General features: G+C 44.3%; 1 protein-coding gene across 1 annotated transcript in view; it reads right to left on the reverse strand.

The window, feature by feature from the left end:
- Positions 1 to 438: 438 nt before the first annotated feature.
- Positions 439 to 12,136, reverse strand: part of MAP2K1 (mitogen-activated protein kinase kinase 1) — a 100,754-nt gene continuing 89,056 nt past the window's right edge. The window contains exons 6-11 of the mRNA XM_037833625.1: positions 9,676 to 9,800; positions 6,913 to 7,114; positions 5,585 to 5,649; positions 2,695 to 2,756; positions 2,229 to 2,274; positions 439 to 1,483 (exon numbers count right to left, since the gene is read on the reverse strand). Of these exons, the coding sequence (XP_037689553.1) occupies positions 1,370 to 1,483; positions 2,229 to 2,274; positions 2,695 to 2,756; positions 5,585 to 5,649; positions 6,913 to 7,114; positions 9,676 to 9,800 (614 nt within the window). The 3' untranslated portion in view covers positions 439 to 1,369. The remainder of the gene's footprint in view (positions 1,484 to 2,228; positions 2,275 to 2,694; positions 2,757 to 5,584; positions 5,650 to 6,912; positions 7,115 to 9,675; positions 9,801 to 12,136) is intronic.

Below are 12,136 nucleotides of genomic sequence, written 5' to 3' on the forward strand. Positions count from 1 at the left end.
TAGACAATGCTATTCCACACTTAATAGACTATAGTATATTATAAACATAACTTTTATATGCAGTGGGAAACTAAAAAATTCATGTGACTCACTTTATTGTGATAGTCACTTTATTGTGGTGGTCTGGAACCAACACTGCAGTATCTCTGAGGTACACTGTGTAAGAAATAGACAGGAGCTCTTCAGGTTGGAAGATCCACAGATAACGGGTGTTTAGTGATAAAGAGTTGGACAAAGTCTCAATAGTTTTGACTAATTCTAGGACTGGAATTAGGGGAAGCCCCATTAGTCCGTAACACTGAACTTGGTCTTTGTGTAGCATGTCTGCCTTCCAGGCCCCTTCCTGTCTGTACCTTTTCTCTCACTGTAATGCTTGTCTAAGTTGTTTAATTCTTATGTACTAGAGAAAACATCACAAAAGTAGAAAAATCTTTTATATATATTTTTAAACTTGATAGTATATTTATTAGAATAAGAGATTAGATTTGTTAAACATCTGGATTAAAATGGTTAAAAGGATTTTCATACAATTTTTAGGCACCATACACACTGTTGTTTAACAATAGCATCAGTACTTGGATTCAGGAAAAGATAAATCTGACACATTTTAATGCCTTGATCCATTTGTAACATTCAAAATAACCACCATTTTAGAAACATCAATTCAAACTTAAAGAGTCATACACCACTAAATATCCCACACAGCATATTTAAAAATAAATATAGAAATACAACCAGAAGTCTACAAGTCATCACAGAAGACAGACTGGGGAAGTCTATCATGGCAGTGAAGGGCTCTGGCTAGATTTTGATGGAAACTGCTGAATTCTATATCAAAAGCAAAAAAAAAAAAATAAAATAACACGATATACACTTTCTGATGCTTATTTTCATAGCAGCAAAGCATGCTTCACATGCACTGCTTGTGAAGGATCTCACAGGGCTCCTCCACCCTACTGAATAGAGAAGGAACGCCCGGCAAAAATGAAGTACCACCAAGTGTCAAAGAGTCCTGAAAACAAAGGCAGCCAGCTAGTCAAGGTGAGGGAACAGCAGTGCAGTTTTCAGTAGGAATAACTACCCACAGTCACCAAAGTTTCACTGTAATTCAGCATTGCACGTGTTTTGATCAACATACACACAAATGCCCCAAGCACAAAGCCAATCCACTCAGGGGAAACAAGTGTAAATAAGAAAAAAGACAGTAAGAGTAAAAATGACATGAGTAGAATTTTGGCACATGCTGTGTTCTTCGTTCTTTGTCATAGGTGAAATAATACGCCTGATTGGCGTCAAGCATGAAAAAGAGGCCCAAAAGCAATGGCATGACACTGGGCAGGTGACTTGCTCTTTGCTGCTTCCCAAATGCTTAGATACTAGCCACATGGGTTGGTGTGCTAGGCTGGTTAAGGCCAATGGTGGAGCAGAGCCAGCCTGCAAAATCCACTTCTTCAGCATCAGATCTTTTGATAAAAGCATGAACCTGGAAGTGAGGAAATGGAGAGAAGAAGTGGTATTAAAAAATTACCATAATGGAAAATCCAAGAAGAATCATAGGTCCAGAGCTTGTGCAGCATTTTGAAGGAGCTCCTAGAGCCTGCCTTTGAGCAGCAGTGGGGGCCAGGAAAGCTGGGCCAACTGCAGGTCAAAAGGCCCAGCTCACTGGCTCTGCCAATTATGCCAGCTGGGAGGCCTTGGGCAAGTCACTCACCTCCCTAAGCCTACTCTCCAGTTCATGAAATGGGGGTAATAACCCTGCTTTACCCACCTTATAGACCTGCTATACAGAACAAAGGAATGATGAGCTTTGAAGTGCATGTTACACTGTACAGGCTATATAAGGGACATATAAGTTAAGATTTATTCACAAGATTACTTTCTCACCTCCCCAAACAAGAGGTAGGAAGTAGAGTGACTGGGGGAAAGTGTGGATGATGGAAGTGTAAGGTGAGCAAGTCAGTCTTAGAAAAAGGCCCTATCCATTCCTGTGAAGATGATGGGTGGCCCTTTCCTTCGATCCCCTAGGGCTCTTACTCCTGCACAGTCATGAGACTGTGGAGTCATACCAGCTTTTCTTTTAAGCTAATGGAAGGACAGAGAGACAATCACAACGGTCAGGACAGAGCAGGGAATGGGCTCAGGAAGTGACGGACAGATGAAAGGATAACTGAAGGAGGACATCAAATGAATAAACAGGCTCTGTAAGAATCTGAAATAAATGGACTTACCATGAGCTGCTTCAAATCTGCTCTCTCAGCAGGGTTTTTTATTAGGCTTAAAGGAAGAAAAATAATGTAAGAGCTATTGCCTGGCACAAGTTCAGACTCATTATTACTTATGCTTGCTTGCCTGTCCCCACACTGGGCCCTATGAGAAGTGTCTGAACCTTATTGATCTTCTTGTTCTTAGCACAGCATCATGCCCAGAGTAGGTTAATAAATGCTTGCTGAATTCAACTAAGGCCAGTCTTTGTAAAGCAGGTGCCAAGCAACTGTTTTATTCACTGCTGTAGTCAGATGTGTCATATAAGTCGTGGCACTCTGGAAGAATGGCCTAGGGCAGCAGCTGAGGGCTAATCAAAAGGGAGGGAATAGAGCAAAGTGTCTAGCAAAAGCAAAGCTGGAGCTCCCAAAGATGGGATGGGGAGCCTTAAGAAGCCAGGCTACCCTTCCAAAGAACAAGAAGCCAACTTACCATTTATTCACAAAATCTTGAAATTCCAGACTGAATACTCCACTGGGCAGTTTTGGAGGAGGCTGCAAACACATGTCAAAATGTGAGAAAAGCCTGGTTCCCTGTTGCAGCCATCTCCTCCCACCCCTCCTCCCCCTCCTTTGCTGCCCATAGCCAGGCAAGGAAAGGCAGAGGGTGGGAGGCCAGCACCTGCCTACAGATCACCCTGTTGAATCCACTCATCTCACACATACCACAGTTAGAACTGGATCCAAGTCCATGTTCTCTAGGGACTTAAAAACATATCTCTGTTCCTCTCCAGGCCTCAGTTTACCCTTCTGTGAAATGAGAGAATTGGGCAAAATAATCTCTGGGACCCTTTCCAACTCTGACACTACATTTGTAAATCTTAGAGGGTGGCATGGAAACATAACCAGAAATTACTAGCAGCAACAGCTAGGAGGACAGGCAAACTGCCCAGCATGGCCCAGCCCTGGCCAGCACCTGCAAGTCATAGAAGGCAGCACATAATTAATAAATAAATAAATACTTAAAATCCTCCATTTTTTGAACCCTGGAGGGGCAGAGAAAGGTTAAGAAAGGTTAATGAAACATTAACTGGCAGAGGGCTAGGTCTGGAAGAATATTACTTGTGCACTCTGGGAATGAGGCCATTTTCAGGCCACAGACCAAGAACTCTGGCAACATCTTTCATTTTCCTACATGTGTTTGGTGGGCGGGATCACAGAGGGCAGCTCCATGTAAGCTCCCATTGCAGAGCACTAGGCTCACGGGACTTACATGAAACCCAGGAAATAGCCCACCTTACGTGACCTGTGCTGGGGATTGCATGTAGTGTCCTTGTGAGAAGGCAACTCAGCCACAAAGCCCAGGATGTTATTGCTCTGACGTGTAAGCTCAGATCAGCAGATGATTCATGAGATAAAAACAAGTCTGACCCTCTACCCCTACCAAAAAGTCCAGCCTAGCTCTCTTCCCCACTGAATGCCTGACTAGAACAGCAAGTGAAGAAATCTGAACTAGGTCAAGGTTGCTAAACCCCAGCTCTTCGTAATAGGGGCCCAGAGCAAGCGCCTCCCTGCGGAGGGTCCCTGCTGCTGAGGGAACGGAGGGGCATTCAAGAGAAAAAGGAGAACTTCAGAGGCCAGCATCCATTCCTTCTGAGTGGGAATGGCTGGGCAAGTGTGCCAGAAGAGTCTGAGAAGGCTTCATCACCGCTCAGCCCAGCCTCCTGAGAGAGTTGGGGGTGGGGGTGGCACTAAGGGTTGGGGATGGTTGGTGGGAAAGAGGAAAGGTGGGAAAGACCTGAGCCACTTTTCATCTTGGAGCCTCAGTTTCCTCACCTGTATGAAGAGGATAACAAAACCAACTTGGCTTACCTCAGCAGTGCTTGGGAGAGCTGAATAGGAAGATGAATGTGAAAATAAGAAAGGAGAAAGCACTGGGCACTAGTAGAGTGGCCACTGCATTTATCCTCAGCCATGCCTTCCCTAATGTGACTCCCACCCAGCAACTCCCCGCTTAGGTCCCAAGCAGTAGAGGACGGCTTTCCTGACTACCACAAATGCAACAGGCTTTGCCTTCTTTGACTCTTAAGCAGCACAGATTAGATTGCGAACTATTTTTCTACATGCCATGGTACTTAGCATAAGCCTGTGCAGACTAGTCAGTAAACAGGTAAATTAACCTCCCTAGTAGACTGTGAATTAGTGACAGTGATTTCACTAACTGCTAGGGTGAACCAGGATTTTCCCTACTGAGTTTGCAATGGAAAAATGGCACCATTTTTTTTTTTTTTGAGCCTTTTGAGGTAACAAAGTGGGAAAAGTCATTCCACTGGTCTTTTGAGGAAAAAAAGAACTGAGAGATACCTTTTACCCCAGCTGAGTGGAGGCTGCCAGCTGCTTCCCAAACCTGCCAGAGCGTGTCCACTTCTCTTCCACTACCTATGCTGCTCCTGCTGCCAGCAGGGCTGACTCATCTCTCAAATCCCTGTCCTGGCCCCTGGCTTAGGTCCTGCAGCCCTGCCAGCCAGGCATGAGCCCACCCTCCTCTGAGCTTCCATGGTCTTGTCCACAGTTTCCCACTCCCCTCAAACCCAAATTTGATAAATAACTATCAGTCTCTTCCTTCCTGGAATCTTTTATCACTTGAACATAATAGTATATTTATTTCACAAATAATACATGTTGGCCAATAACAATAAGCAAAAAGAAAATTTTAATTACTTAAAGTTCATCACTCAGAGATAACAACTTTATTTTATTATATTATTTTCCAGACCTTCTACACATATATATGCATAGATTTCTTAAAAGAATTGATCAGACTGTACATACTACTTTGTAATCTTTTTTCATGCAACAGTTTATCATTCTTTCCATTTCTATTTCTGAACTCTCCTTTTTATGTTGATAGCTTTTTAATGGCCCTTACAAGAGATAACCCTATATTGCAGTTATAAATGCATTTGCCCTGCCCCCACCAACCAACCTAATAGTTTTGAGTGTAGGGACTTTTCTTTTTCCATGTTTAGAGCCCCACCCACTCCTACTCCCCCCACACAGTGCTAAGCACATAGTAAGTTCACAAGAAGTGTTTGGTTAATGAAGAACAAGAATGTAGGTGGGTAAGGTGAGGCTCCTGAATCTGGGGAAGGAAGAGGGATTCTGCTACGTGAAGGCATCCCCTGCGGAAGGAACTCCTGTGTCTCTGAACTAGCCACTCAATTCCACGAGCAAGATGTATGAACCAGAGCAAGTAAATCCTGGGACCCCAGCAGCCCATACTGTGGGAACAACTCACAGGTTTCCCAGTCCACTCAGTCATGGTTTTTTACCTTAAGAAGAGTAAATCAGTTCCAAGGTCAAGAAAGCCATGCAGTATTTACCTCGTTGACTATGTAATCCAACAACTCAAAAATTGCCATGGGCGGTCGGCTGTCCATTCCATAAGCTACAGATTTTATAAAAAGGAAAAAGAAAAGACTTATCAGAAACAGACAGGTCACCTGCCAGTATGAGGATGGGGGCCTGATCCTGGGGACCAGAATAGGTTTGTGGATAATAAACAGGCAGAAGAGCCACAGCTAAGCCCTGAACACAGATGGGACCAGCAAAGGCAGTGGTACAAGTCTGAGTGTTGCTACATCCTAGGTCGGTGATGTTGGGCAAATCAGTTGACTGCTAAGCCTCAGTTTTGAGTTTTGTATAGTGGAGATGGGTAATAATTATGTCTGCTCTTCCTCATATTGTTGAGAGGAGCTAATGAGATCATGCGAAAGGACTTAAGTTTTAATTGTCCCTAAACTTGGGTTTCTTTCTTCCATGCCCTAAAATCATGGACCAGCCTCAGAAGCCACAGCCACCAACCCTTCCAGTGATGAGCCACCACCAGCCCCTCTGCGGCTCCCTTTGTACACTCTCTCTCCCATGTGGCCTCATGGAGGTAAAGATCAGGCCTCCCTGCTCAGACAGGAACTGCATGGCAGTAACTACAGAAGGTGATGATAGCTGGGTCAGAATCTTCCCTGAGGTATCAGGTTTACTTTACAGTATTCATGTTCAGAGAGGCAGGTGGTACTGCATAATATTTATTATCTTGGGAGTCAAACCTCTATAGGCCTTGGCAAGCTAAATGCACTGTGCCTCAGTTTCCTCATCTGTAAAATGAGACTACAATAGTGCTCACACATAGGGTTGCTGTATTAAAATTAGATTATGCTAGGCAAATTTATAGAGACAGAAAGTAGATTAGTGGTTTCCAGAGATGAAGGGAGAGGGGAAATTGGGAGTGACTGCTAATGGGTACAGGGTTTCTTTTTGGGGTCATGGGAATGTTCTGGAATTAGTGGTGATGGTTGCATAACACTATGAATATACTAAACACCACTGAATTGTATACTTTAAAATGGTGAATCTTAAGTCATGTGCATTTTATCTCCAAAAAAAAAAAAAAAAAGACTTAAAATTAGAAAATGAATATAAAGTGCTAAGCACAGTACCAGGAACATACTCAACAAACGGTAGGAAGCTCCTGATATAAAAATTTCCTGCAGCTACCTGGAAACCCCTGCTCTGCTCCCCCATAGCCCCAGCCTGACATTCAGCAATGGGAAATCTAGTCTGTAGAGCGTACACAATCAGTTCTCCAGAAACCCCCAACAGTAAGAGGACCCCCAACCACCAGTCCAAGCTAGGGACACACCAGACCACTTACAGCTGAGGGGCCTCCCAGGGGTCCTTGGCCTGGGTGGTGTCTCAGCTGCGTCTCCCTCCACCTGACACCCAAACATCAGCTCCAACTCCTTGGCATCTGGAGGAGGGATGGGATACCTTCCCACCGCCATCTCAACCAGAGAGAGCCCCATGCTCCAGATGTCCGACTGCACAGAATAATGAGTTCCCTGGAGTCTTTCTGGCTGCAGGAGAAACAGAGACAGAGTTGCAATCACCTGTGAGCTAAAACCTGGGCCCACACAGAGGAGGGACAGGCAAGTGTCCACGGATGCTAAGAGGTCTCAGGATTGGCCTTTGATGCTTTTCTGTACTACAGAAGAGTAGGTACTCTGCTGGCTTCTGGCCCTGGGTCTGTTGATGGATTTTTTTCTTCTTCTGTCCATTCCTGGCCAGAGCTGACATCCTGGGTCAGAACCTCCACTAACCTCTGAAGTTAGCCTCCCACTTGCCCTCCAAAACTGTGTTTATCTACTCCTGGGTGGCTCCCCTGACTCTGACCCCTCCTCACTGCTCTATCTCCCGAGCTAAGCCTGGACATCCAACCCAGCTGCCCTGACAACCGCTGTCTTGCACATGTGGGGCAGCATGTCCAAAGCCCAGCATGAGAGGCTCACCTTTTCACAAGTCTGAAATATGGAGCTTCTGGAACATGGGTCACGAGTAAGAAGGTACAGTGATAGAGAGAGCACTGGCCTGAGAGTCAGGAAAGCTGAGTTCTAAGACCAGCTCAGCCACTGACATACTCTCTGTCCTTGGTCAACATGGAATGGGTAGAAAGGGCCAAGGGTTTGGGGTCAGGAGCCAGGGTTCAAGTCCTAACTCTGGGACTTACAAGCAATGTGATCTTGAGTCTCAATTCCCTCATCTGTAAAATGGGGCTGATAATGAAGAATAACAGTAACAACATAACAAAATACTTGCTCCACTTAATGCACGTGGTTACTGAGAAGGTCAAATTAGATGAAAATGTATATTAGGTGTTACAAAATTCTATACCAATTTGTGGGAAGAGTCAAAGAGAAAAAAGTATATAGTGTTATACAAAAGCATTATTTTTATGGAACATTATTTGAAATATCACGTATGTTTCAAGAGCCCCAGGAAAAAAATCTTTATTCTAACCAGTGTACATTTATTTAGACATCAATTAACTTCTCCCACAGGATTTTTCACTAACTCCAACACTTGACTAGTTTGGAACTAACATATAACCACAAAACCCCAAAGCACTAAACCCTGGATCAATAAGTCCCAGGGCCTGTTAATTGATTTTGAACTTGAGAGTTGGCAGTTGACTGCCCAGGGTGTTTGCTTGGCTATTACACATTTAGAGAAGTGATGAGGGGGTGGCAGGGGAAGGTGTGGGTTCTAATCTTTCTTAAACAGTGGGGGTCACTGTAGTGGAGAGGGTAAGTGGTGTTGACATGGCTGGAGTCTTGATCGGTGGTGGTGGGGAGGTGTTGAACTTCCACACAGAAGCTGAGGTCAGCTGCCAAAATCCCACCTAAAAGGCAAGTAGGGGTGTGCTGGCAAGGAGACAGCTTTTAATCCTTGCTCTGCCAGGTTAAGTGAGCAAGTCACTTTTCCTCCCAAAGTCTAGATTTCCTCATCTCTAATATGGGAGCAATAATCTTTATTTCATGGGACAATCACACGGATCAAATGAGTTCATTCAAGAATGTGAAAGTGCTTTAGAAGAGAACACACACACTCTTTGAAGGCACCCTGGGTCTCTGTGGCTGTCCCCCCACCAATTGGTGCCTGGGATGACCTCCATGTCCATAAAGACCTCCCACTCACCCAAAGCTCCTCTGCTCCGTGCCCCTTCAGCACCTGCCCAAAGTCATGCTTCTGCTTTTCTAAATCATTTTTGGAAACATGTTCCATTCACTCACCCATTCCATCAATTAGACATTCCCCCACTCACCAAGCACTTCCTGAGCACCTATCACATGCTAGACCCCACACCAGATCCTGGGGACAGCAGAGATGCCTACAGTCTTCTCCCTACCCATGAGGAGCTTGCTGTGTGAGGGAGGGAAGAGCACATGGGGATAGCCACACACAACACTCTGGTGGCAGGGGAGCCCTGGTGAACAGGTGTCGGCTCAACTAGAGCAGGGGGTCCTGCCAGGAAACCAGGCGTGTGAGGTGAGAAGCAGGAGTAGGTGATGGACACATGCAAGAGGAGGGAGAGAAGAGGCTAGGCTGGGGAAACAATTCTGGGTAGACTCACAGGCTGGGGGCCACTGGATGCTGAAAGAATGGGAGGCCAGGAAGAGAGATTAAAAGCTGATTGCTCAGGTTTCTACCTTGATGTTATTTATGCTAATAAAAAGGGAGAAAGTGGGACAGTTTGGGTTAGGGTCACATTTGGGCATGTTGGATTTGAGGGTCTGAAGACAATCAGATAGAGATGCCCAGAAGTAGCTGGAGCTCACAATCTCTTCAAAATGGAAGGAAAGATCTTGTGGAGCTATGTGGAGCTATGATCATACACTCTTGCTTCATGAGTCAAGGCCCCAATACCCCGATTATGTTTCATGGCCTATGAAAGGCTGAGACCATCTCCCCATTAGCCTGAGATCTCGTTAGAGATCTCACAGTGCATCTTCATCCCTCATTTCTTTACCCTCCACCCCATCACCCAGCATAAGGCTCTGATTCCACAGGGGGAGGCGCCCACTTGGCCCCTATATCTGACTGGACAAGATGCTCAAGAAATGGAACCCGCTGCTCATACCGACATGTAGGACCTTGTGCCCACAAAGGAATTGGCCATGGAGTCAATGAGCTGCCCGCTGACCCCAAAGTCACAGAGCTTGATCTCCCCTCGGGAATTCACCAAGATGTTGGAGGGCTTGACATCTGCAGGGAAGAGAAAACAGAAAAGTAGGGAATCAACACAGATTGGGTGGAGAAGGGAAGGTTCAACACTCCACAGACAAAGTAGCCTGACCATCGGTCCCAGGACCCCCCAGCCAGTCTGAGGCTTACAAACACACACACACACACACACACACACACACAAAAAGGGACACTAGGGTCCCTTACCCTGCCTCATTCAGGGTTCAAGGAAGGCTTGTCGGTAGAAGTAAGATAGACAGCCAGGGGATTTCCACTCTTTGGGAATCCAGACTGGCCAGGTGATCCACAGGAAGGAATTATCACGAATACTCAACATTTCAAAGTATGTTGCATTGATTATCCTCACTTACAGGTGAGGAAACTGAGGTGGAGGCTTTATGGATAGACATCAGCAAACAATGAGGGACCTATTCAAGAGCAGGCCACATCCAGGGGCAAAACCACAAGCCATGACAGGGAATATTTGAAAGAATAAAAACACAATACAGAACACATCTAGAAAATCAGAGAAAAACCCAAGCCACCTATGATTCTAACCAACTAGAACCACTTTGTTATTTTTCCCTTCAGTGCTTTCTTATATAAATGCATTTATTCATTCTAAAACGGACTCTAGCAGGTCTATTTAAGTATGCTTCAAAAGGTAAACTGAAAAAAAAAAAAAAATCAACCTCTGGTATACCAGTCAGTCCTTCCTCTGCTGCACCTTCCCCAGCCCCTCCTCTTCATCTCCAGTCCAGTGTGACCTCAGCCACCAGACAGCTGTAGCCTCTTTCCACCCACACATCAGCTCCATGTGGGCAGGGATGCTGGTTTGTCTGCTTTATCACTGTAACTCCAGGGCTAGAACAGTACCTGGCACAAAGTCTGTGTCCAAAAATGTTAACTGCATAAATGGATCTAAACTCACCATGGATACATGCAGGTCTATGTACAACATACACACTGGTACACAGAGCCATCGGTGTGGTCTTTCCTAAGACTGTGCCCTAGTCATGTCACCCCCACTACCACCTGGATGCAGGCCAGGCTCTTCTGCAAGGAATATAGGACACGAGACCCAGCTGACCTGCAACCCCTCTTCATCTCTAATATAAAGACTTTCAGAATGTGAATACCAAAAGTGGCCTTACAGGGCATCTGGCATCTTAGGTATTACCTGTTAGGCCTTGTTTTTTTTTGTTTGTTTGTTTTTTTTAACATTAGTATGTCCTTGATTGTTTATTTAAATTCTTGTATTAAGCACTCTTTACCTTTTTTTAATTTTGAAATAAATTCAAAGTTATAGGAAAGTTGCAAAAACAATACTAACCCCATACACAGAATTCCAACATACCCTGACCCCCCTCCCCCGATAGCTCAATCCACCAACTTTAACATGCTGTCAATCACTATTTCTTTCCCTCTCGATCTATCATCCATCATCTATTGCTCTGTCTTCTGAACACGAGAGCTAGCTGCACACTTCCTTGAATATACACTATAATTCACGTATACACTTCCCATGAACAAGAACATTCTTTTATGCAATCCCATTAAATGCAGCTAAGAAGTACAAGAGATTCAACAATGATACAAAGCTTACATTCTATATTTCCTTTTCCTTATGTCTCAACTGTGTCCCTTTGAGCCACCTGTCCTCTATCCTCCAATCCCATCCAAGTTTATCCTTGGCATTCAATTGTCATCTATTTAGACTGTCTTTGTTTTTTTTTTTTTTCAGTTGTGGAAACATATATACAGCCTAAATCGTCCCATTCCACCCCCTCCTTAGCCTTCCGTTAGTGGGATTAATCACATTTAGAATGTTGTAATGCTCTTTCCCATCATCCATTACTAGAAATTTCCCTTCACCTCAAACAGCAACCCTACACTCATTTCTTAACTCCCCATTGCTCCTTCCCCCATTTCTCTTAAACCATACTCTACTTTTCATCTCTATAGTTATATTCTCTGATAATTTCTTTGTGTTTACTGTGAGGCTTAAAATTAACCTCTTAAATCCGTAACAATCTTGTTTTTGTTTGATACCACCTTCACTTCAACAGGACACATAAACTATGTGCCTATACTCCTCCATTCCCCCACCTTTATATAGTTGTCTAAAATTACATTTTTTACATTAAGTTCAAAACCACTGATTTGTCATTAGAGTTTGTGTATTTTATATCATGTAGGAAGTAAACAGTGGAGTTACAGTTCAAAAATTATTGACTTCTATTTGTATTCCATTGTGGTTGGAGAATGTGCTTTGAATATATTCATTTTTTTTTTTTTTTTTTTTAATTTCTTGAGGCTTGTTTTATGTCCCAGCTTATGGTCCCTTCTGGAGAAAG

This window comes from Choloepus didactylus, chromosome 4 (assembly GCF_015220235.1).
Source record: "Choloepus didactylus isolate mChoDid1 chromosome 4, mChoDid1.pri, whole genome shotgun sequence".
Taxonomy (NCBI): Eukaryota; Metazoa; Chordata; class Mammalia; order Pilosa; family Megalonychidae; genus Choloepus; species Choloepus didactylus.